The sequence below is a fragment of the Tamandua tetradactyla genome, chromosome X (genome assembly GCF_023851605.1).
Source record: "Tamandua tetradactyla isolate mTamTet1 chromosome X, mTamTet1.pri, whole genome shotgun sequence".
Classification (NCBI taxonomy): Eukaryota; Metazoa; Chordata; class Mammalia; order Pilosa; family Myrmecophagidae; genus Tamandua; species Tamandua tetradactyla.
In genome coordinates this window covers 40,041,546-40,062,647 of record NC_135353.1, presented here as the reverse complement: position 1 = coordinate 40,062,647, position 21,102 = coordinate 40,041,546, and the positions used below count along the sequence as shown (strand labels likewise).

At 35.8% G+C, this 21,102-nt stretch overlaps 1 protein-coding gene across 1 annotated transcript in view; it reads right to left on the bottom strand.

Annotated features, from left to right (window-relative positions):
* Positions 1 to 21,102, bottom strand: part of TENM1 (teneurin transmembrane protein 1) — a 1,173,786-nt gene that overhangs the window by 753,894 nt on the left and 398,790 nt on the right. The window contains exon 3 of the mRNA XM_077145946.1: positions 3,538 to 3,817. Within this exon, the coding sequence (XP_077002061.1) occupies positions 3,538 to 3,754 (217 nt within the window). The 5' untranslated portion in view covers positions 3,755 to 3,817. The remainder of the gene's footprint in view (positions 1 to 3,537; positions 3,818 to 21,102) is intronic.

Below are 21,102 nucleotides of genomic sequence, written 5' to 3'. Positions count from 1 at the left end.
AGGTTGTTGGGAAAGGAAATGAAGGGAAACTAACATTTATTGAGTTTCTAAATACTTTCACAGTTGTGAGCATAATTAACACTTACCACAATCTTACAATGTAGGTAAGAGAGGCAGCGTAGCATAGTCAAGAGTGGGGCTTTGCAACAGTAGACTTGATTTCCAATCCGAACTCTCAGCACCGTTTAGCTGTGGAAACTCCAGCAAGTTATTTTTTTCCAAACCTCTAATATCTTACTAGTAAACTGAGAATAATACTTTGTCCCTCATGAGGTATTTATAAGGAGGGAATGTCAAGTGCCTAGCAGAGAACTGGGACAGAGTAGACAATACTAAGAATGATGATGGTGATGATGATGATGAAGTCAATTGTACAGATGAGAAAGCAAGCTCAGAGAGCTGAAATAACTTGCTTAAGGTCACAATGCTAGTAAATCTGAAAGTAGATACCCAATCAACATTGTTTACTTTATTCCTTCTTAACCTAAAACCAATGATTTTCTGATATTTTTATTAATTAAAATAATGAGCTAAGATCTGATCCAAGATGCTACCATTGACATATTTGTGAAAATTGAGAGTATTTTCTCTTACCCATAGGTAGATATACACGGAATAAACAACAAAGAAGAGTTCAGACCTCACAAAAAATGATAATTGGCACCACAGTTATGCTTAACATGGGGTAATTAATTTCTTCCCCAAACTGGGACATATTTTTCCATCTTAGATCTCTAAAGATCAGTAAGTCAGTGTCAGATGACAGCCTGAGTTTCCAGACTTCCAGCTACTGGATTTTTATATTTTAGTTCTTAAAAGTCAATGCACTGAAGGATGGTGCTAGCTAAAAATATAAATAAGTTCAAAAAGTGTTTATGTAAGTTCATGGAAGACAGATTCAGGTTTGTATCTTTGGCAATTTTCTCACTCTCTACACTCTCTCTAGGTAATCTCAGTCATTCATAGGCTTAGTCTACCATAAGGCACAGATGAGCTCAATTATACTTTTACCTACACACCAGATTTTTTCTGAACTCAGACCCACATTTCCAACTGCCTAATGGACAAACCTACCTGTATGTCACATAAACATCTTAAACATAACATGTCCCAAAAGAAATTCACTCTCTTCCCTTCCAAACCTGCATTTTCTCTTATATTCCTTCTCTAGGCAAATGGATCACCAACTCCTCAGTTTCCCAAACTTAAAACTGTAGGTCATCCTTGACTCTGTTTTCTCTGCCAACTTCGACAAACAATCAGTTGAAAGTCATTGATTTGATTATACTATCTCTTTTTTTAAATTTTTTTTGACTACACTATCTCTTGAATGAGTTTGTTCACCTCCACTGATATCGTCTTCATCACCATTCTTATCTTGAGCTAATTCATCAGCCTCACAGATTTTTCCCCTCCTTCCAATTATTTCCAATTGTAATCAATCTTCTACACTGATATCAGATTCTAAAAATTAGAAATCATCATGAAATTAGAATCGTCATGAAATTCTCCCTTGTCTTTTTTCTTTCACTGCTGGATGGAAAAATCTCCTAAAGTGGGCATGTAAGGGTCTTCATAATCTGCTCCAATGTATGTTGTTCTAGCCATACTAAATTTTCCACCATTCTAGGCCTTTTCACAACTCTTTGCCTTTGCACCTGCTAATCTACCTTCTTGGAATGTCCTTCTTCAGAGAAAGTTTTATGCAAATTTTAAGACCTAGATCAATTACCACCTTTTCATGAACCACATGAACCATCATTCTCTGAAGAAGTTAGTTGTTTCATCCTGAGTATTTCAACAGCACTTTATCTGTAAATACACTTACTACAGTTAATTGCAATGATTTGGTTAAGTCTAGTTTCTCCATCACACTGAGTATTTTGCAAGCAGTATCTGTTGCCATCTCCATCCCCAGCACCTGACTTTGGGCCTGGTATATAGCAAATCCTCCATAAAAGCTTACTGTAATAACCATTTATTGAAAGGAAGTTAGGGATAGTATCATGTAAGACAAACTACACTCACCCCAAAATTCCCTTTGATCACACTGCACAGAGACAGAATCTGAGGCTGGCTTGCTCTTTATAGTCACTCAGGACAAAACTGCTTGTATTTTTAGAACAAACTGACACCAGAAGTGCATTCTTATTTACATTCACAAGAGATTAGAATAACCACTTTATGTCCCAGTCCCACACCTCACAACTCACAATTGTAACTTCATCTTCAGTATGGACAAATTTACAGAGAAAATACTTTAATAAGAAGTATACATTTCTTAGAACATAATGAGACAAAAATTCCTGTAGGGAAAATATTTCTCAATTGCCAGGAAGAGATCACCTATGCAATAGGGTTGTGATGATATGCAGCAAAGGCTTGGTAAGGAGGATGCATGTACATTCGGCCTTAAAAGATGGTTGGGTATGGATAAAGGGAGATAGCAAGGAAGGAAACAACCCAGCAAAGGATTTAACAAAGCTTCAAAGGGATTCTGACACACATTCAAGTTTAATGGTCACTGCTCTGAAAATCTCATTTATTCAGATGGCTTCAATAATCCTTTCTACCAAAGTGATTTCCAAAAATCTGTCTTCAGCCCTAACATCTTTTCTGAATACTAGTCCTAAATTTTCAGTTACCTGCTGAATACTCCAAATGAATAATCTACTGGCAATCCTAAATCAATATATCTAATATGGGAGCAATCTTCTTACCACCCCAAATCCCACTCTTTTTCCTTACTTCACTGACATCTAATAATGTGCTCCCATCCTCAAGTCATCCAGATACACTTTCCTTATATAATCAGTTTTCCCATCTAGCATATTTGACCTCTATATCTCTGAAATCCATCTTTTCCTCATTCTCATTATCACTACTCTCATTATATGTTACCCAAACATTTTTTTTTTTACATGGGCAGGCGCTGGGAATCGAACCCAGGTCCTCTGGCATGGCAGGCAAGCATTCTTGCCTGCTGAGCCACCATGGCCCGCCCTGTTACCCAAACATTTTTTGTTTCCTAACTGAGCTCCCTGGATCTCACATAATTTCTTTTCCATAGGACTACAATGCACAAGGTTTCACCATTCCATTGATCAACTTTCTGGACACTCATTTGAAACTCTCCACTAATTGTCCTTCCTAAAGCTCTTTTAACAGTCAAATATTATTTTAGACTTTGGTCCCATATAGGTAGTGGCTTGAAAAGCCCTTAGCTGTCTATTTTCCATCTTACTATAAATTATTTATCCATCAGTCTCTAAGTAGCTATTTGTGGGATTAGACAATTTTTAAATATTCTGATAAGAAGATTGTTTCTGTCAAGTTCACACATAATCCATAAAAAGCACATGTAACCTACATCCTCAGCTAGATTCCCGATTGAAACAGATTCACTGAGCATATCTAAGCAGTGAGAATTACTAACCAGTTAACATCAGCAAATTTGTTTTTGAAACATAAGTTTACACACATAAACATTGCCTAATGAGAAATAGTATTAGTTATAAACATCCAATAAAAATATACCTTGAGTAGATTTCTCTAATTCTTTCCTCTTCCTACTCTGGCTATTATAATTCATCCTCAGCTCTTGGTTATACTCATGCAGAGTTTCTCGGGAGTTGTACGACTGCCTTGGTTTTCTTCCGCCTTCACTCTCATCAGAAGAACTGGAATAGGCTAGATCCATTTCATGATTGGTTTTTGACAGAGGTTGATAGGGTTTGCAGTCCGTTTGCTCCATCTCTGATTAAGGAAGCTCAATTTCATGAAAAAATTGAAGAGGATCTCCTTAATACAAGCAATCCTAGAAGAAAGGGGGAAAACACAAGCTTTCTTAGATTTGGCCTTTCACAAAGAATTGTGTTTGGCAGATTCATAGTTGGTCATGATAATACTATTAAAGGAGTGGAACAAAAGTTGAACTAGATAACACGAAGTTAGCTGGAGGAAATAATAATACTTTGTACTATACACATGTATTTTCAAGCATTTAGGACTAAACTGAAGGTTAGAGTATCAGAAAATACTCAAGGTAAAAGAGAATCTTCAAAAATATTTGTATTAGAAGACAAATAAAAGGAAATGTTTCTTTACATTGGGCCTGTTTTTAAGGTTATAGTCAATGGAAAGATTTTAAAATATTATCAGATTGAAAGCGGCCAGGAGTATAAAAATTAATCCAGCATACATACCCTGCATTTGAAATGAAAACTGGTATAAAGAACTACATTCAGAAAAAACATATTCTTAACTCTAGTTGAATTTTGTATTTAAGATAGGGGATCTGAGAAAGGAAAGAATTCTGTAAAAGAGTCAGCTACCAGAGCTCATGAAATAAAACGTCCTTGAAGGGAATAAGCTCTCAGTGTTCCTATTGTGGCTTTTGAACCTCAGGCCTGCAGAACCTTTTTTAATGTGTTAGGTCGTGGTACTTTTTTATTCTTCATAGAGAGAAAGTAAATAGTACTTTGGTTGAGTATACTGGTATAGGAACAGTGGGATCTAAATTGAGTTTAGAAATAGAAATTTTAAATGTCATGATAAAATACTAAAAGAACCCCTCTCCCCAACAAAGTGCTGAGCTAGGAGCCACTGGGGCTCTTAGCGCTAGTAGAGACATTTCTGCCCTACTTAGCACAGAGGAGTTTGAGAAGATCAAATGCATTCTGAGATGTCAAAGTTCTCTTTAAAGTTAAAAGCCCTGTAAAAATGTTCCTGTTTTCATTATTGCTAACATTTTATCATCACTATTTCCATCCACTGTTGCAACACTGTAACTTTGTACTCTCATACAATGTTAAAAACTTAGTTTGAAACCAAATTATCTTTATGTTTGTATTTTGCAGTGAAATTGGCTACCTGATTTTGATTCATCTCCTCCACAATTGTATTTTCAAAGAAATCTACAGATATCTATATGGTGAGCTCTCTATTAAGTACAGTGTTTCACTTTTGGGGATTCCTATTGCATTTATGGTAAGTACATAGAATAAATAAATCACTCAATAAGGTTATGAATTAATTGACAAGCAATTATTGGTACATACTGCTTTGTAATGTGAATGGAGTTTCATGTACCTAGTCTTTTTTCCCTAACCAGATGTTAGGGAGTGTGGTAGTTCGGTTCAGGTGTCAACTTGACCAAGTGATGATGTCCCATTGTTTGGTTTCTGTGGACTTAAATCATCAGTATGTGACATTCATTTATGGCTGATTACCTTTTCAGTCTACCAAAGGGATTGCCTTCAACAATGAGTGAGGTTTAATTTAATTAGCTGGAGGCTTAAAAGACAAAGGTCAGAAGAGAGCTCAGCAGCTCAGCACTCAGCTCAGCTCAGACATTTGGAGATGCAGAAAAGAGTCGCCCCAAGGAAAGCCCTTGGAATCCTGAAGCCAGGAGAGAAGCCAGCAGACATTGCCATGTGCCTTCCCATGTGACAGAGAAACTCAGATGAAAGCTAGTTACCTTTCCTGTGAAAAACTATAAATTTATAACTAAATAAATCCCCTTATTAAAAGGTGATTCATCTCTGGTGTGCTACCTTCTGGCAGCTTTAGAAAACTAAAACAGGGAAATTGAAGGGAGGATCTGAGTCTTTTGCTTCTTTATATTTTTCATACTACTTAACATTAATCTAATCACACATAGTAGAAACTACTTAGCTTCTGAACCTACAAATTTTAATATCAGAGATGAGCAAGTTTGAAGAGAAAGCAGATAAAGCATTATAAACAAATGTATGTGGGTGATTCATCATCAATCTAATCTCATCGCATCTCATGGTTTCAAATACTATTTATTTACTCAGAACTCCTTAATTTTTAGCTCAGGCTTGGGTCCCTCTCCTGAGCCACAGACTTGCTTATGCAATTGCCTACTTAATCTCTCTACGTGGATGTCTATAAGCATCTCAAACATAATATTTTCAAAACTGAGCTCCTACGTCCAACCCTGACCAAACCTCTTCCTCTCAGTGTTCTCCAACTCCGTAAATTGCAAGTCCATTCTTCTATTTCCTCAGGCCAAAATAGCTTGAAGTCCTACCTGACTCTTCTTTTTCACATTGCACATACAAGCCATTAGTAAATCCTAATGGTACTACCTTTGAATCCAACCACATCTCTTCACTTCATTACTACACTAGTTCAAGCCATCTTCATCTCTCTCCCGGATTATTGTGAAAACCTCATAATTCGTCCCCTTGTTTGCACTATTACCACACTTATAAGTGAATTCCCTACACTGCAACCAAAATGAAACTTTTAAAAATCAGTCATGTTGTGTCATTCCTTTGTTCAGAAGCAACAATGCTCCCTATTTTACTCAGTATAATAGCAAAAATCCTAACAATGGCCTGCAAGACCCCACATGATCTTTCCACTCCTCCCTAACCTTACCTTTCTAAACTGTTCATACACTCTAGCCACACAAAACTTTCATGCTGTTTTGAAACATACCAGGCACGTTCCCACCTCAGGGTCTTTGTAACCTCCCCTCAAAACCACCAAAAAAATGGCACTGCACATCCTTCTCACTTACATAGCCTGCATTTATTACCAAATGACACAGTATATATTTTACTTATGTATTTATTGCTTGCTATCTGTTTCTCTACCCTAAAATGTATGCTCCAGGCAATGTGGTGTTTCCACAGGAAGCTAAGTATAGGATTGCTATATGATCCACCAACCCCATTATTAGGTATATACTGGGAAGAACTGAAAACAGGGACATGAATGGACACTTGCACACTCTTATGTATGGTGGCAGTATTCACAATTTGCAAAGGATGGAGGTGGCCTAAGGGTATATGGACTGATGACTGGTAGGGCGAACTGTGGTGCATACAAACAGTGTTACATTGAGAGGCTGCAACAAGGAATGAAGTTGTGAGGCTGCAAATAGATGAATGGACCTTGAGGACAGTATGTTGAGTGAAATAAGCCAGAAACTGAAAGACAAACATTATTAACACCTCATTAATATAGGCAAATGATAATATACCAACTCTAATAACTGAACTGGAGAGCAGAGGTTATCATGGGAAGGCTTGTTGTAAAGGTTCCTAGATTGTAACCTAAGTTCGTATAGCAGTCACATCTATTCCTGACGTCTAATGGTTATATATAAATTCTGAAATGTTAACCTCTTTATGTATAGTATGGTTGGTTCCTGGAACTTTGGGTATCTGTGTGACATCTGAAACTCAGAGCTGGTGTTCTGTAGCTGTGGCGATCAGCATTGCCCTTGCAGCAACTGTTAGAGGAGCTGAGAGGGAGATCAGACTTCAATTAGAGGTAGGAATAAGTCAGAGCTTGTTAGGATTAAGGGAGGTGGATGAAAAGGTAAAAGATGATTTTGATTGTGCTTTAAAACTTCAGTTTCAATTGTGTGATGTGTGAATACAACTTTAAAAATGAACAGAGAGAAGGAAGTGCTAGAGAAAATGTGAAGAAAGAGATGTACCTATTCACTGTAGGGAAACTGAGAGGTGCAGCCCCTTGAAGGGCAGTGTGATGGTTCCACAGGAGGCTGGAGGTGGGGTTGCCATATGATCCTGCAACCCCTTGCTCAGTATATACCTGGAGTAAATGAATGTGGGGACAGGAATGGACATTTGTACACTGGTGTTTATGGAAGTAGTGCTCATGATTCATAATGGATGTAGGTGGCCTAAGGGTACAACGATTGAGGAATGGAAAGTGGGCTATGGTGTATATATACAATGGAGTACTGAGAGGCTGCAAGAAGGAATGAAGTTGTGAGGCATGCAACTAGACGAATGAACCCTAAGGACTGTATGTTGAATGAAATGTCATAAACGAAAAGAAAAATATTATCATCCCTCACTCATATGGACTAACTATAATATAAAAACTCGTTGAACTGAAGTCAAAAGCATGGGTTATCACGTTGGGGCCTATTGTAAAGGGTCCTTCATTGTGAGCTCTTACAGCAGCTACATATATTCAGGAGGCATAACTGTTATTTCTAAAATCTGAGATACTGAACTGTTTGTACGTAACCTGGTCATTCCCAGAAACTTCAGGTATTAATATGATAACTGAGATTCAGAGTTAGAGTTCTGAAGCTATGCAAGTCAGCAGTACCCCATACAGAAACTGTTTAAAAAGTTGAAAAAGTGATCAGAATTCGAGTAGAGATATGAATGAAGCTGATGTGGATAGGACTAAGGTAAATCAGAACACAGGGTAAAGGATTATATCATGCATATTTTAAAACTTCAACTTTTGCTTTGAGAGCAAACGGAGAGATGTTTATTTGGTGCAAAATTTATGTTTTGGGTAGTGCATTACCAATTTAACTTGCATGGTCAGTTTAGTTGAACACCATAAGTACAGGGAATCTTGAATAGGGCAGGAGAACTTGTTGATGTGTCCAGGTTAGTGTGATGCCCTGATATATTCCAGAGTAATTTGGGCACTTAATAAAGAAGTATTTGCAAAGTCCCCTTGGGGGATTGGGGAGAAAGAAGGAAATATTCAACTTTGTCATTTGGAGAATTTCTGATATTCTTGCTGGTAGTGAGGTTAACCAAGTCAAGAGGCCAAGCCTATTGTTACTTCTGCAGGAATATTAATTTGCTCCTTTTTTGTTTTGCCTCCATAGGCTTTTTTTTTACAATCATTTTATTGACTCTAACTGCTTTTTCCTAGAAGGTAAATTCTGTGAAGAGGACTACCCTGAGAGGACTTTCACAAGTCAGTATTTTCTAGCATGAAGAGGGCCTTGGACTCATGGATGGGGCACGGAACAGCTCCAAAGGACCCTTTGGAGAGGGTCTGGGAAGACACCAAAAATGCTTTTGGATGGTTCTCCAAAGCTGCATTTTCCTGGCCTGCCCAGCAGATAGCACCCTTGAACAAAATGTACCCCACACCCTTAAGAAGGCACTGTAACTTTAAACCTCCACCAACTCAAACCCTGTTGGGGCAGGACTGAAAGAATGACCCTAGTGGTCCCTGTCTGGAGTGGACTAAAACAGCAACTCAGAGCCAGGATCCAGATATCTGAATTCATTGATCAAAAGCCATGATCAGTGCTTAGAAAGGCACCTCCAAAGTTTTGGGGAAGAGGACTTCCTTGCTCCTCTCAATCTTTCACAGCCAGCCACACACACAGAGAAACTCTTTCCCTTCGCTTCAGAATCTCAGTGGCTTCTTGCTGCTCTCAGAATTAATAAAATATCCTACTGTGCATCTTCCCTTCATGCCTGAGCAGTATTTCTTACTCCAGATCTTTCTTTCCTCTCTTCTACTGAAGGTTACTTGATCTATCTATATTTCTTTTTCTCTTATGTTTTCCAGATGTCTACCTGTTAATAACTTACTCAAAGTGATTAATGACTAATTGGCACTAAACAGATTATCCTTACAAAAGAAGATAGTTTTTACAGAGGTCATCAGGAAATGCAGTGCCTTTGACTAAAGGTATTAATTTCTAGTTTTAAAACCTTCGTCTCATAGTAGCTGTGCCTGTTTGAAACTTTTATGTACTCCAGAAAAGCCTTCTTCTAATCCTGATCCAATTTTGTGGGGGCAGCTGTTTCTTGTAATCCTAATTCAATATTGTAGGGTACAAACCATTTTGATTAGATTACATATGGGCTGATGTAGCACGCCCAATTGTGGCTGTGGCCTTTTGCTTAGATGGAGATGTGATGCTGGCCATTCTGGGTAGGTCTTGATTGGTTTACTCGAATCTTTTAAAAGAGGAAACATTTTGGAGAAAGCTCAGAGCTGAGCAGATGCAGATACTTGGAGAACAGTTGCTTCAGAACTGACAGAGACATGGATATTTGGAGATGCTTGAAGCGTTGACAGAAAGAACAGATGCCTATGAGATGCTAAGTAAACCAGAACCCAGAGTTGGGTCCCGCCAGAGCTAAGTGAAGGCCCACAGATGCTTAGAGAGGAAACTACTGGCATCAGAAACTGGAAGCATTGGAACTGGGAAGAAAAACCAGCAGATCCCAGCCACATGCCTTCCCAAATTGCCTTTCCTTGAGCCAAGGTATCTTTCTCTGAATATCTTAGTTAGGACACATTTATGGCCTTAAAACTGTAAACTTGTAACTTATTAAATTTCCTTTTTAAAGGCCATTCCATTTCTGGTATACTGCTTTCTGGAGCTTAACAAACTAAAACAGTAGCCCATCAAGGTTCTTGTGATTAGAATGCCTTCCTTGTTGTCCCTAAAGCCAAAGCTTTTCAGTAATCACTGATTCCATAGGGTTGAATTCTTCTTGGATCTGCTTCTTCTATCTATAGGGCAGAGTCAAAATTGGCCTAAATTCTCATGGAATGTTTTCTGCAGATTTAATATTAACTGACACAAATTGAGCTCATTCCTACATAGAGGCTAACAATAAAGAGCTTTCTCCCCTCCACAGCTTCAGAGGGAATCAGCATTATATCCTTGGTTGCTTGAACATATGAATTAACACTGCTGAATAGGTTGAGAATTTGGAACTGCCTATGAGTTAGAGTATTCATATACATTGATAAAATTCTTCTAATTGAATTTAATAGTACAAAGCAAGGGCTCTTTTCCCCTCTGTGAATATTTTAGGAGTTCTGGAGAATCTACTGGCTCCCAGTTATTGAAAAAGAACTGAATTTCTAGAATTTTATTTTTTACTGAGTCTCATTTGGTATTTTTCCAAATTTGTTTGGTTAAAAATGCCCACAGTAATTGACTTTGATGTTTTTGTTTGTTTGTTTTTGACAGAGCATGTCAATTACAGTCAATACTCTGTGTTCTAGCATCCCATCAAAGAGAAATCTCAGCTGATTTGGTCTTCAGCCAGTGCCATGATAGGTATTTCTAATGATGACCCTGAAGGACACCATAAACTGGAAGTGTCTTCTGAATCCCAAAGGGGGATTAAAATCAATTCATTAGTTTTGCATTTAAATAAACTTTACTAAATTCTCATTCCCTTGAAGTGATGTTAAAGCATATTTCTATTAAACAAGACACCTGATTCTTCAATCATGAGGAGTTTATAAGAATAATACCAGCAAGGAATAGACTTCTGAATCACCCTCTAAGCCCACTATGGCCTTCTTTGATGGAGTATCACCTTAAAGCATTTACTCATGTGCAAGTGTGACTACCACATGAGTGACATCCACTATGCTTAGAGATAAGCAGTCATTTATATCTCTAAGGTATCTAGACATCAGAATATACATAGGTTGACAAATGTGGCATGAACTATAATAATTTACAAACTTCTTGTCACAGAAAATAAACTGGGTGTGGGCTACCTTCTGGCAATGCTGTCAGTGTTTCATATAATATGTAGCCTAGATCTCCAACTGTGTTTAATTAAGGGGATATTATAAATAGTAATTAGCTGCATTTAATTTTTAAAGCAATTTAAAGTTCATAGTATAAGGGAAAAATACTAAAAACAATAGACATGGTCTCTCTACAATGTAATTAATGTTTGGGAAGCAGTCATTTGGAGCACAGCATAATGACGTTGAGAAGTCTGCAGCTCTGACATTTCTATACAACATCCAACTCAAACATCATTTTAAAAGTGTGTTGAAAATTAAACATGGCATACCAAGTGTACAGAGCTATAGTTACAGTAGTTTTCAATCTCTAACCAACAGTCAGAATATGACTTATAAAGAATGGTGAACAAAGTGACACACAGTTGGAAACATAAGGATAGGTGGTCAATATTAATTTTTGAAATAATACCACCAATAACAACTTTACTCAAAGAAGTTCTTTCATAATCTTTATCTTATATTCCTTTTTTTTTTGTTCATAAGACCTGCCAAGTCAATGGAAATGAAACATTAAGGGATGTGATTTCTTTGGGAATGGTTAGCTCAATAGTATCACAGCATATACTTTTGAAATGTATTCCTGCATATTTCTGAGTATGATGGTCAGAGTGGTCTTTCTCTTGTTATTAAAAAATGAAATGGAGTTGTCATTTTCATATAATATTTAAAACTTATGCTAAGGAAAAATTTGAAAGCTTCCTTGACTCTTTAAAGCATGAATGCTGCTATCCCATCATTCAAGACTTTCTTGATCACACAACACTTTCTCTGAGGTATTTCTCTGTGGCAAATTGCCTGTGCTTCTCTCTCAATTCATGACAATGCAATCCCCTACAACCTTAGAAGTAATCACATTGTAGTTTTGATTTCTTACAGAGAACTCAATATTCAAAATTACCTTTCTATGAGACAGGTGCCTTTCCAATGGATGTGTCTCAGATCTCTCATAAACACAACTTCTTGAGCTGCTATTTGACTTCTCACTCTTCAATGGAATTACGTACACACCCACATCCACCACCCTTTTATCACAGCCTTCCGCTAGTGCTGGTTTCCTAATAAATTCATGATCTTGGGAAGCTTAATGTTTTTCAGCATTTCTGCTGAAATATGTCTTACGTTAATCGCTCAAGCAATATTCTTTTAAATAGAATCCCAAATTGAGATCCCATGATAACAAATATTGATTAACGTTCTCAGCATGTCAGGAATTCCAATAAGATGTTCATAATCACAAAGTCTCTGTATTTAAACATATTTTAAAAACAAAAACAACAACAGCAACAAAACTGTGTTTCTTCTCTTTAATATCTGATTATAATTTCATTCCTATGAATCTATCTTAATTAAATAATACAAAACATGGAGAAAAGTGACATATATGATGATGTTTATCTCAGCATTATATTGAAAATTGAAAGTGAAAAAATTTCAATGGGTCAAAGTAGGGAAATGGTTATATTTCGGTACAGCCATTTGATTAAATATGATGAAATCATTTAAAGCAAAGGCGAGGAAAACTATGTAGAAACTTGAAAGCATATTTATGACATAGTGCTTAATGAAAGAAAACTAAATATACCTTATAGTTTACAGCTAAGTATAAACAAACTTGTGCATAAAAAGGACCAAATGGAAATACATAAAAATGACCACAAGATGTTGGAAAATATGGACAAATATATTGTCCACATGTTCTGCATTAGATATTCTTATATATGTATATATAAAAGATTACAAGCATTTTAATTTTAAAAGGTAGTATGCGACTGTCTTCAAATACACCTACTTAATAGTCACTTCTTTTAAGATTTTACTACTTTTACATTCCACTCCCAGAATTTTACAAAAACATATGTAAAACTTCAACTCTGGAACAGTAGGTATTAATTCAAGGATTTACACTAATACCAGATTTTTGCTTCTTCTTCAAGGTATCTGAAAGCTACTATAGCTTATCAATGTCCAAAAGTGACATCTATTATTAGAGTCCCTTGCTATTGACTTAGGATAATATATTGCTTCCTATTGATAAGAAAAGAAACTGGAAGAAAATGGTAGTAGTTTATCGGGGTCAAAAGCCTTTTCAGGACAATTGCAATAGTTTGAAAAGGATGGAGCAGTGGATTATATAAGGAGGGGAGAGAGAAACAACTGCTAGGGCATTAAGAAAACCTGATAATGGAATATAAAAGGAGAGAAATTTTATAAGTATACATTATTCAGTGTTGACTAATTTCTAACTATCATCAAAGAAGTTCTTTAAAATGGAAGAAACATCAGGAATGAAGATAATCAAGGTGGGGATATCACTGCAGATCTTACAGACATTGAAGAAGATAATAAAGGGGTGTTGGCAACAACTTCATAGCAATATATTCAATAAACATTTATTAAATGGACAATTGCTTTTAAACATTAACAAAACTGAATCAATGAGTCATAGGAAATATAATTAACCCCATATGTATTAAATAAATTGAATTCATAACTGTAAAATCTTCCCCCCCAACAACCTTAGACCCAGATGTTTTCACTGGTGAAATTTATCAGACAATTAAAATTAAATAATTCCAATTTTATGCAAACTATTTCAGAAAATAGAGGAATAGGAAATATTCCCAACTCAGTGTACCAGACTAGTATAATCCTGATACCCAAATCTGAAAATTAACGTTACAAGAAAAGAACATTACACACTAATATCCCTCATAAGCCTAGATACAAAACCATCAATGCAATATTACCAAATGTTATTGGGAAATAAATAAAAAAAGATTACAAATCATGACTAAGAGATATTTATCCGGGAATACAAACTTAGCACAGCATTCAAAAGCAATCGATGCAATGCACCGCATAGAGACGATAAAGGGGAAATATCATATAAACACCTCAATACATGCAGAAAAAGCAATAGAAAAAATTCAACACCCATTTATGATTACACAACTAAAAATCTTTTGGCAAACTAGGAATAAGAGGGAACTTCAACCTTTAAATGGCCTCTTTAAAAGAAATATGGCTAACATCATACTTAATAGTGAAAGACTGAAAACTTTTCTCTTAAGATCAGGAAAAGGTCTGATATCATAATTTCTATTCAGTATTTTACTGGAGGTCCTAGATGATTCAATGAGGCTAGCAGAAGAAATAAAAGGAATACAGATTTTAATAACGGAAGTAAAACTCTATTTGTAAATAACTTGACTGTCTACACAGAAAATCCTAAATTATCGACAAATAAGCTAGAAGAAATCATAAGTGAATTTAGTAAGGTCACAGATTCAAGATAAATACACAAAATCACTTGTACATTTACATGCTAGTAACAGGTAACTGGACATTAAATTAACATGCCTTTACAATAGCATCGAAACACTAAATATTTAAGAATAAATTTAACAGAATTGTGCAAGACCTCTATATTTAAACTTATGAAACACCACTGAGAGAAATTTAAGCACTAATCAAGGGAAAAATATAGTACATTAAGGTGTTGGAACACTCAACATTAAGATGTCAATTCTCGCCAAATTGCTATTCTGTTCAAAATCATAGAAGGGTTTTTTTTTAAGAAATTGACAAAACTGATTCTAAAATTTATGTAGGAAAGCAAAGGACTTAGAACAGCCAAAATAATCTTGTCAAAGTACAATGTTGAAGAAATTACAGTACCTAATTTTAAGATTTATAAAAGAATGTTAATCAAGACAGTCTTAAGAATAGACCAATAGATCAATGGATTACCAAATCCATTGATAAAATTTTTTCTGCAGGGAAAAAAAGGCTGAAACCCCAGTTAAAGCTTGAAGACATATGAGATATATTTTAGTATTAATAGTCTTTGCATTCCCATTGCTTCTTTCACGATTTATGGTACATAGCTGCTCATTAAACGTTTGTTCAATAAATGACCATCTTAAGCATTCATATTACTAATAGGCCATTTGGCAGCTTTTAAATTAATTCTGCATCATAAAGAACTTCACTTTGCTATTTGAAAATAATTTAATTCTATCTACTTCAAAATGCATTATTTTTCGTATAAATGCTGGCTATATGCTTGTATCTTAGAAAACTGGACTTATTTAAACTTTCAAAAGACCCTGGTAAAATATTTCTTACGGACCTTTTAAAGAACTATTGATCAAAAAGGAATATGCCATATTGAGTTAAGTTGAGGCCTTCCAGATGAGATAAGGATATAAAGTGATACATTCTGAAGCATATTATTTCTTCTGAGATGTCACATTACTTGACACCCCCCCACCCAACATCAAGTGAAAAATTACAGTCAGTGTGACATATTGTAAAGACAGCAAACATTTCATAAGAATACATTTTGGATTCTCTTTATTTAAAAAACAATTTCATTCTAATCTTAATTAATCTAATTTCATAGCAACATGCATCTTACTAGTTTAGCTATTCATCTTTGCCCAAAAGACAAGTTTTGCTCTAGAAAATCAACAAATCTAATGTAAAACTACAGAAGGACAGCAATAGATCATAATTCTGGCTTGTTAAAAATTATTCATCACAGCTGGCACAGTACATAGATGGAGTAGGCAGCTGCTCATAAGGTGTCACTTCTGAGACAGGCACATCACCACCATTTCCCACCCCTACGACTGCAGCATAGCAAGGACTCTGGCTTTCTCACCCTCAGGATACATTCCTTTGCCTTAAGGGATTATCTCTAGAATTGCTCCATTAAAATGCAAATGAGTTATTCAGGACAGGTGATCCATTAACATATTTGCACCAGCTATCTGTTGCTATCATCCTATCACGATTAATTTATCAATTGTCCAGCAGAAATAAGGGCACCTAAGGTATCTGATAGAGGAAAGATACAATTGAATGTGGGTGGGGATAGGAGTGAACTCAGGTGTTCAAGCCTATGTAACGTAAGGTGGTTAGGGATTTTAAAACAGGAAATCTGCATTAAGGGCCTATGACAGCCAGTGTGCTAGTCAATAAGGCTACAAACAAGAATAAATTAATTTTTAACCTTACTCATGGACATGGAAAAAAATACGTTCCTGGAGAGAGAGGGATAGGGCCCAGGACACTGAACTTCATATTCTTTATCTGTAAAATGGAATAAGTACTAGTAACTCCCACAAAGAATTGTGGTGAGGATGAAATATGATAATGCACCTAAAGAGCTTAGTATAGTACCTGACATGAAGCAAGTATTCAAAAAATTATTGCTGCTGTAATACTAATATGTAATATAACTAAGAATGAATTTCTCAAAGTAGAGGAGAATATTGAAATAGGTTCAAAGCACATAAATAATACTAAGAGGGGCTTTCATAAAAGAAGGCATTTAAGATATGATTATAAAATAATTACAGATACTATATATTGAGCATCTCCTATGTGTCAGATACTGTGCTATATGTATTTTTAATTTATGTAGCTCATTTAATTTTCACAATGTCCCTATGAGGAAAGGATTATTATCATACCCATTTTACAAATGAGAAAACTGACATTTAGAGAAGGTAAAGTAACTGGCACAGGGTCACACAGTAAGTGGAGGAGCTGTGATGTGGCTTAGTAAGATATAGTACAGGAGAGCAGGGAATGATAAGCCTAGAAAAGCAAGTTAAAGGCATGTAATTGTGAGTAGAGACAGAAATTTGAACTTAATTTGGTGGGCAGTCCGGCCCCTTTGAAGGGATCTGCTTCGTTGGGGAGAAGGGTATTGAAAAGCGAGGTGAGAAAGGAGCAAAGATAGATTTCACCCCTACTTAGGAATTTTGTACAGAATGAAACCAAGACTAACTGCCACTTCTTTCCCCTTCTGGGTTCTCCTTGAAATATCTAAAATCCGTTTTCCCGAAAGCAACCATGTAGCAACCATCTCTTTTTCTTCGCTTCACTGTTTTGGGAGTGGTCAGAAGAAAAATTGCAAAAGCATCATGGTGGGAGAGGCCTAGGAGTCAGAGGAGAGCAATCAGACCACAGGGAAAACTGTGTACACAATGGGGCAGCCCCACTGTTTTCTTGTGGGTCCAACTATTTTTGAGAGTGTAAGCGGTGTGTGTGTATGTGTATACGTATGTGGTGTGTGTGCGTGTGAATGTGTGTGTGGGAGAGAGAGATCTAGGTAGAGAGAATTCATGTAGCAAAGTGATTCATATGACTATTTCTATCATAATTTTCAGCCAAATGATTGAGGGGAAAAAAAAAAGAAATTCTGTACCACTTGTCATCCTGCTCTGATGATGATAGGAATACTTATTCTTCTAATATAAATAGCTTGAGTCATATTTATGATCAATGCCCATGCCATTCCTGAATCTGGGACTAATTGTGCATTAGACAACATTATCATCATCATCAATAGTAATAATAATAATAATAATAATGGTCTATCTAAGTGACTCAACTGTCTGGCACCAAATTGGCTTTGCTGCGGAACTTGCTCTGTCCTTGTGACCTCTTTTAGTAGTTTGCTTCTTCTCCTGTTCCTTACAATTTAATTGCATCCAAGTCCTTGCCTAGCCTCCTTATAGCTCCCTTGTCTAAGACTACAGTGTCTCTAGGCCTAGAGTAGCATCTTTATTCTAGTCCTTCTAGGAACTATAAAAATGGCTTGGCATCTCTGACCCCATCATCTACTAACAAAGTAAACCCGTTATTTACTGACTACAAGGATACCTAAATATCATCTGCTACTGGGATTCCCTCATGCATGCTCAACTAGCTTACTAGGATTTTATTTACTGCCGGGTTTCCTGAGAAAGATTAGCTACATGTACAGATTTTCATTTATTCACCACTACCCAGACCTTCCTGGATCTTTGTACTGCAATGCCTAGCCCCTCTGTCTGGGTTCCAGGCATTGACCACCCTTATTTTGTGCTCTTCAATTTGCTTACTGTGCTCCAGTCATGTTAGCCAGAGCTAATGACTTTGACTCAGTGCTTCAGCCAGAAATTTTTTTCAGAACTGAGAAACTATGCTTTGACAAATGTCTTCCACTCCCTCCAACCACCTCAGTGTATAATATTCAATAAATATTAAATAACAATAATATAGCATGGGAGAGAAGGTAGCCTATTAAATAAATCACATAAATATCAACATACCTGTCTCAAACTGAAAGAATCATGAAAAATATCTTTTGCTTTAGGCTTAGCTTACTTATATTCATTCATAACAAACTGTAAAGAATGGAAAAGAACTAGTAATATATAAGGATGAATTATGGGTATGATTAGATGAAAATTTTTACTTTTTCCTGCGAGTCAATTATTCACCCCAACTACTATAGTCTATATACTCGAAAGCTTCATTTTTGCGTAGTTATCATATGAGTCACATCCTAACACAGCTAAACCTTGAACATATTTCACCAAGGGGAGTGTATGGCATCAGTAACTTGGTCCCACTACTAGAACAGTAAATCACATGCTTTAAAGAAAGTGAATAAAGAGTATTATTATCATCATCAAAGAATCACATATCTGAATTCTGCAGATGAATGAGAAGTACTTAAGAATTAACTATAAAGTGAAAGCATACAGTCCTGTTACAAGAGTACTTAAGTATTTCTGAAAAAAATTTCCCCAATACTTTCAATTTGCTGACCTGTGTTTCTGAATTTAATTTTCCTTTAAAAATAACTTAATGTTTTCACAGACATATCACAAACAATCTTTCATAGACTAAGTTATTTCTTATTTGGAAGAGAAAAAAAAACAAATAGAAAACTGGTCTTTCTTGAAAAAAACATAATCTGAAAGCTAAATGATATAATAAAGAAAATTTATGAAATGCTTTTCTGGAAAAGCTACTTATAGAAGGTCTTTTTTTTAAGCTTATAAATGGATTTTTAATAATGAAATCTGGAAATTGTGCATATTCTTTAGAAAATCCAAGGTATAATCCTGCTGTACTATAATCATCTAATAGGTGGCTGATCTTTCAAATTCTTTAATTCTTCTCCATATTAACATTCTGACCTAGATTTTTGCAAACACTCTTTAAGCCCCTGAAAATATTTTAGCGACACAAAAACCTAATTTATTTAGATTGCTCTATGTTAGTAGCTATCTTACACATGTAGCTAGGTTCTGAATAATACATAGGAAAACATGTCTATTGCAACCCTACTAAAAATAGATATTCTAGTTCAACATCCAAATTTACTTTCAGGATTTTAGGATTAGAAACCCAACAACCACTTACCAACAGATTCCATGGTAAATCAGGAGGGGATTTACTGATTCTATTACAGCTAAAGAGCAAACAACCAAAAAAAAAAAAACATTTTTATCCACCCAGAATAATATAATTGCAATTTCAAATGAAATTCAACCCCACATTTCATTCATCTTGAAATGCCCACATCCTCAGAAATCTCCTCTTGGTTGGCAATACATAATCATCAAGCAAATAATTTCAAACGTACAGTGGGCCAATAAATCATTTCGTCATAGATCAGTAACTATTGTTTGTAAGTTTAGCATGGTGCTGGACACTTTGAGGGCATATAAATGAAATAAGATGTGGCCCTTGCCCATATGGCCATTATAATCTTACTTAAAAGGTCTACTTATGTGAAATACTTATCAAATAGTCACCAATATCTAGCATTTAGCACCAAAGAAATTAAAGAACTGAGAGAGAGGGAATAATGGAAACTACTACAAAGAAAACTTTCAAAGAAAGGGTAGGACTTAAGTAAACTTTGAAGGAAAGCAGAGGGGAAGTATGAAGACATCAACTTGATTAAAGTATACCAAAGAAGGCCTGGGAGAAAGAAGAAAACAACTGATTTACTGAGTACCTAACATGTTCAGGAAATGTACAAGGGGTTTTATGAAAGTTTAAGGCAAATCAGAGTAAGATTATAGAAGGTGTGGAAGGCTAGATTGTGGAGTTTGAAAGTAAGCCAATACCATTACAATTGTATTTCAAAACTTCTCCAAAGTACAGCTTTAGCTGCCTATGGCCCTGAGATACTATTAATTCAAACTCTTTGAACAGAATGAGCTGAATAATGGTAAAGAATATTGAAAGTATAATTCAATAAAGAAGAGGGGCTTTTAATTTTATGTTGGGGCAACTGGTTGCAGAACTATGGAAATGAAATCCAAATGGCACCAAGTAAAGTGGATCACAATAGAATCCAATCCAGATTAAATAAGGGTCCTCCTAAATCTCACTTTAAAACCAAATATCAAGTATCAACACAGTTGTACACAGTGATTTGCTGTTCATTACTTTGTGTTAGGAGAAATCTCAAAACAGAACATCATTCTGCAAAGACAAAAGATTTGTTTAATGTGCTTTAACATTATTGGTGTGCTCTATCATGAATGCTGCCATTAATTCAGGTCAAGTGAATGATAATAGCTTTGATAATGTGCTCTTTAAAATGCAAAAGTTTCGCATTCCTTGGTACAGTGCAGGTGTGAGTCAGTGGCTCTGAACACAAATTGGGCTGTAATTTTCTACTTTAGATCTGATTGTTCCCTTGTCTTATTTTCAACATGGATATTGAAGTGTTCTATATGAACACCTCTGACCATTTTTTAAACCACTCTGGAAAGTCTCCATCTCCTAAACCAATGTTTTCATCTATGTACAATGCTAATTAGTGATCCTTGAGTTGGTTTATTAACAACAAGAGTCGTCCATGTTCATTTTAGAAGAGCTGAGTTTTCAGTTGCCTCATCAGTGATTCTGCATATGACTAAGCACTGTGTGGCTTCAAAATGGTGAGTTCATTTC